The 6,000-nt window shown below is 45.5% G+C and overlaps 1 protein-coding gene across 3 annotated transcripts in view; it reads left to right on the forward strand.

The window, feature by feature from the left end:
* The window catches only part of KIF3B (kinesin family member 3B), a 34,131-nt gene extending 28,895 nt beyond the window's left edge, over positions 1 to 5,236 (forward strand). For all 3 annotated transcript variants that reach the window (XM_006202661.4, XM_031687930.2, XM_072944010.1), the window contains 2 exons: positions 719 to 897; positions 1,785 to 5,236. In XM_006202661.4, the coding sequence (XP_006202723.1) occupies positions 719 to 897; positions 1,785 to 1,881 (276 nt within the window). In that variant the 3' untranslated portion in view covers positions 1,882 to 5,236. The remainder of the gene's footprint in view (positions 1 to 718; positions 898 to 1,784) is intronic.
* Positions 5,237 to 6,000: the final 764 nt, after the last annotated feature.

The following is a 6,000-nucleotide window of genomic DNA, read 5'->3' on the forward strand; positions in this document are numbered from 1 at the left end:
ACGATATATCAAATTGATAAATGGAGCCACTCTGTTCTCTCCTTCCACCTTCTCCCAGCTGTGGCCCTTCACACCCCCTCTGCAGCCCTGGGACTTGAACTCCACTGAGTTGGGAGGAGCTAGCAGGGAAGATGTGGAACCATGGGTGTTCTTCCCTCCTCACACTTGGCTTGGTATTTAGGTACTAGGGAAAGGTCTGCCACAGGGTAGCAAATGAAGGAATCACCTACAAGGCCAGTTATGAGACAGGGCCCAGGCTGATTTTTTAAATGTGGTAATAAATACATATATTGCCCCTCTACCCCCACATACATACACCGTACCTGGCTCCTTCCCTCTGCAACCAGAAAGTTCATCAGAGCGGCTGTGCTATTGGTGACTACTGTTTTCTTCTTTATATCTTTTTGTATATTCATATTGTCTGCAATAAATGTATTTTGCTTAATTTATTATTTTCCCCTGATTATTCCCCTTAGGGTAGGATGCATGTTCATTGTTTAAAAAAAAAGAAAAGAAAATAGAGACAAGCATAGAAAAGAAAATAAAAATCACTTGTAATCGCACCAGGGAAAAACTTAAAAAACTACATCACTCTTCTAGGCAGGCCCTTGGTAGGCTTTGAGTGGCAAGCAGTCTGTGGTTCTGTTCTTGAGTATAGATTGCTTGAACTCTGTCTGATTGGAGGCCATCCTCACTGGTCTTGGCTCTGCTTCTGCAGGCAGAAAACATTGTGCTATTAGAACTGGACATGCCCAGCCGGACCACCAGAGACTACGAGGGCCCCGCTATTGCCCCCAAAGTCCAGGCTGCGTTGGATGCGGCTCTGCAGGATGAAGATGAGATACAGGTGGATGCATCATCCTTTGAAAGCACTGCAAATAAGAAATCCAAGGCCAGGTGAGTAGCTGTTGGTGACCTGTGTTTGAACAGAACATGTTTGAACCAGGACAAATGAGGCAAAAGTGATTATCATGGAATTCTTTATAGAACACACCAGAAAATATTGCCACATTACTCCGATGTTTATTCCTTTATTCTACAAATATTTATGGTTCAGGCACTATGCCAAGTACACTGAATACCAGATGTCTAAGGTGCCCAGTTCCTATGTATAAGCAGCATGTGTTCTAGTGAAATAGAGGACAGTTTTTTGGTCTTCACTGGGTACTAGGCAGTTCTAAGTGCTTTAAAAAAATTCTCTTAATGAGTTCCTGCAGTAATTTATAAGGTAAATATTATCATCAATCCCATTTTGTAGATGAGAAAACTGAGACTTTGAGAATTTGAGAAAGTAGCCAGGGTCAAGAAAACCCAGCAAGTTAAGTGGCAGAGCCAGGGTTAACCTAGGTCTGTCTGAACCCACAGCCCAGGCTCTGAGCTTCATTTTAAATAACCACATACTTGATTTGGTGCTCAGTTAGAAATTCTGTCTTACTAAATTCTGGATTAGAAGTTTAAGGAAAATAACTGAGTGAAAAACCAAATATGGAAGAAATTCAACCTGCAAACGTAATACTTTTTACCAATTTGAAGAAGATGGTCAAGATTTGACTTTAAAGGAGGAGCAACTGCTGAGAATCAGTCTCTTCCCCGAGGTTTCACACCTCCACTGGCAAATCATGTTGGCCCTGCACAGAGGGTGCCAGTCTGGTGGTTTTACAATCGAAAGTACATTGAGGAAAGGCCACCTGGAGATGTTAAAGGCACTTGAAGGGAAACGAGTCTGATCTGTGTCAGAGGCAAAGATGAGATATATAATGTGAATGTGTGCTTGACTTTTGCAGGCCTAAAAGTGGAAGGAAGTCGGGATCCTCCTCCTCTTCCTCAGGAACCCCCGCATCTCAGCTTTATCCACAGTCTCGGGGGCTGGTTCCAAAGTAAAGCCACTTCATCCCCTCCCAGGGTGTAACCAGCATTTGCCTTCTGAGGGAAGAGACAAGCAAAAACCTGCAGAGAGGACTCGAGCCCAAACTCAGAACCATTCCCCTGGGGAGAAGCGATGGCCTCTTTGCAGATGAACCAACTTAATCTGGCTGAAACATGCTGGTCCTAATCTGACACTCAGCTCCTCTGGGAAACGTCCTTTAATTAGCATCTCAGAAATGCATGGGTAAGGTAAAGTGCGATAGTTGAAGTGGAAAGCAAGAGAATGACCAGTGACCTTGCTTCCTTTCTCCCCTGCCTCCTCCTCCTCTCCCTTCCCTGGCCCTCCCAACCCCTCCCCTCTCCTTTTCTAGCCTGTTCTTTACACTGGGCTCCCTTCTTGAACAGTAGGGCAGAATCAGGAGTCACCTTAGCAGGACCAAGTCTTCGGAGCCTCAGGATAAAGTGAGAGTGAGGTTGAAAAGCGAAAGCCCTAGAACTTGAACAGGTGCTTGTTCTTGGAGGTGGAAATAAGAAATCTTTGGATCCAAGCTTCAGATGGGCACGGTCCATGCACCTCAGTAAGAATTGGATTTGCCTTTGGGATTTGCTCAAGGAGCAAATGTTTTCCAAGAAAGCTACCAATTTCTGCTCTAGAAGGATTCAATGTTGGAAGCAATAGAAATAACATTCCCTTTGCCTCCTTGGAGAGTTTAGGGAAACAGCTTCTTTAAAACCTCAAAACCATGACCATCTTGTCAAAGATATAAATCTGTAGGCAGATGCCATATGCATACACCATGTTACTTTACACTTCATTTTCACCATCTCTTCCCATGCACACGTACTCTGAGCGTCTGTGCCCATCCTCTGCCTCCAGTATGCTCTGCAGTGGGCCTGTTTTGTGGGAGAAGGGAGGCTGGCTCTGCCTTCTCTGATGGGACAAGAGCTGGGGGAACAAGACACAGAGCAGCACTTTTGACTCCCCTGAGTTGTTCCACTTGCATAGAGAGCATAACAGTGACTAGGCAGGTACGGAGGTGGAGTTGTGAGGCTTGGTGCATTGGGAAGGGAAGATGTAACAGATGGAAGCAAAGGAATCCTGCCTGCCTTCAGCAGAAAACTCCCCTAATCCTGGAACTGTGGCTTCTCCCAGGCAGAGCCCAGAGTGGTGGTGAGGAGTGGCTGTGCGCTCAAGTAGGCTCAGAGGAGAGAGTTAGGAATTCCTGTTTACATATACTAGTTTGGTTTGTAAGTTTTAGTTGTTTGTATTATTGAAATTCAAGGCTTCATTTTGTGTTGGTCATTAGGTGAATGTTATTCATTTTTCCCCTAAGAGAAGCTCGTAAGTGTGTGTGGGTGTGAGCACGGTGGTACCTGTGTTCTTTGAATGTGTCCATGTATGTCTGTGAGAGAGAGACTGAGAACTTGCCCAACTTTAGAAATTCACTAATGTGCAGTTGTTGCCTTTGTCTGTGTTAAAGGCCCATTGAATGACTCATCCAGGCTGGAAATGCTCCCATGTGGGTATCTGAGTCCACGAGCCAAGCCTGAGGGGACAATACGAGTCCCCGGTCAGCCACAGCGGCGCACCTTGCTGGCACGGTGCCTCGGGAATGTGGCGACTCAGGTGGGCCTTGAGTTATAGTTTAACTCAGCTGCTCAGTTCCCAGGGCACATTTCTGGATCAGAACCCATGGGAAAGTGGAGGTACCAAGTGCAATGTCTTAGCGTTCTACAGGTAGAGATCTGTCGTCTGGCATCTTACCTCCTTTTTAGTAACCATTCTTTCTGAACCCAGGGCCCTTTTCAGCAATTCCCAGAGCATAAATGGAGGCTTCCCTCATCTTTCTCGGGATCAAACCCTGCTTCTTTTTGATTTACTAAGAATTTACCTGTTTGAACAGGCACCAAGTGATAAGATGGGTAGCCTGGGATGGTTACCTGCCAGTTACACCTGTCTCTTACACCATGTTTCCTCGAAGCTAGTCTGAATTCTGTAGGCTGAAAATACCCATCTAGCACATCTGAGAATTGAAAACTGCAGGTAACCCTATACGTGAATACTGATGTCTTGAGGTGGCTACTCTGACCACGGGTGGTTGAGCGACCATAGAACTTTTCTAAGAAGGCAAAGGAAGAAAGCCAAGTGGACAGGCAGGATTATGAAAATAGGCTTGCCTTGTACTTGGCTGTGTTCATCTGGTGGTCTGTGAAACAAAGTTGAAGAACACCTGGGTGGAGGTGAAGCCTTCCCCAAGCGGTCTCCGGTGCTTTTCTTCTCTCAAAACGGATCCGATAAATATTTGAGGAGAGTAGGCAGTAGAATGTCTTGCTGCCACCAGGAAGCTGCTGCTCTGGGCTGTGGTCTGACCCAAGTGTGTAGACCTACCAAGTCGACTGTAGTCATGCTAGAATGTTCCAAGCCATCTGAGGGCCTTCATGTCAGCGGCAGCTAATGAAGTTCAGAAGCAAGTCTAGCAGGATCTGAGAAGCTCATCTGGGAGAAGGAGTTGGAGATGGTGTGGGCCTCCCTCCTCAGGCCCCTTTCTGCTCTGGTCAGTAGGAATGTATCTGGTCCAGTTTTAAAGTCAGATGTCTCCCAGAGCCCTGGATTCAGAACCCAAGGCCACAAATCATAGGCATGAAGCACTTTCTTAAGACTCTGACATACTGTTGGATTGTCCCCCGTTGAATGCCTGCATGCTGCCTGAATCGCACCACCCACACCTCTTTGACCAAGGGCATCAGAGAGTTCCGCAGCTCAGGCGTGGGCCACGCTCTGCTTCTCCTGTCTGACTCTTGTAAGTCCTCCTTCGCTGAATGTAGAATCGTTGCCAAGTTTCTGAGAAGTGTCGATTCCCTGTTAACGTGGGATATCAGTTCTGCCTCACGTTTCCCACTTGAGGTTGAGGCTTGCTGCGAACAACACCTTGGGCCGCCTCATCACCATCAGTGGACAAAAATGGGGCTATTAATATACTCTAAAAGCCATAATCAGAACGCTCAGAGGGAACTGGATAAGAATAGTGGGCCTGGCTATTGTCGACCGCGTGAGGTTTTGTCTTGTCCTGTTCGGAAACCTGCCACCCTTCTCCCCACCCTTGTTTCTTGAATGCAATGCTTTTGAGGTTAGTTATGAAAGGAGTGATCTTGGGGCAGGTCGGAGGCAGTGGGCTTTATGGCTCCTTGGAGTTACTGTTGATCTTGACCTTCTCTTCGGCTACCTTTAGACAAAGAATATGCCAATACTTGGGGCTCTAAGTTTTACAATTGATATTTATTTGTATCATCTCTTTGTCTAGGAATGTAAAAGTGATTCTAAACTAAGCTGTGTAATAAAAATCAATCAGATTTATTGTACCTACAAAAAGATGTCCTCATAAATGACTAACGCTTTTGAAAATGACATGCCCGTGGCTGACACACTGCCAGTTCCTTTAAACATTTGAATTTTTCTAGTGAAAAGAGGGTGGGAGTGGAAAATGAAGATTGAGTTGGAATGTTGGCATTTAAAAAATATAGCAACGATGTGAAGGGACTTGAAATGAAAAAAGAGTGACAAAGAGAGCTTCTCATGTTTTTCCTTGGAAGTTCCTCAGACAGGCGTGGGCAATAGGCATTTCTCTTAAGTTCTGTGTTTTGTTTTTTTCCATTTCTTTAGGTTTATTACGTATTATACTTTTAAATACATGTCTTTTTTTAAACACAAAAATATTTTATGTTATTTACCATCAGGAAAAGAAAGAAATGCCAAAAATGGGCCACTCATTGGCTCTGTGGTTTCTCACATGGTCAGGCCTGCTGGAGTGTAGCCCTGGGGGGTTGTGTACCCTGTTTGAGGAGCAGGGACTGAGTAGAAGGAGCTCAGACCCTGGACTCTGAGTGGGGTTTGAATTCTGACTGCCTCTGCTTACCAGCTGTGTGACTATGAGGGAATTTAGTTGACCTCTCTGAATCTCAGGGTCCTTGTCTATAAAATGGGGCCATATCCCCCACCTTGTGGGGCCATTGTGAGGATTAGTATGGCATTTAAAGCAACAAGCACACAAGTATGTGGACCAGAGCTGACAGTTAAAAATATGCTTATTGCTGTGACAGGGCCCTGTGTTTGGAAGACACCATGAAGAGTTTGCA

This window comes from Vicugna pacos, chromosome 19 (genome assembly GCF_048564905.1).
Source record: "Vicugna pacos chromosome 19, VicPac4, whole genome shotgun sequence".
Lineage (NCBI taxonomy): Eukaryota > Metazoa > Chordata > Mammalia > Artiodactyla > Camelidae > Vicugna > Vicugna pacos.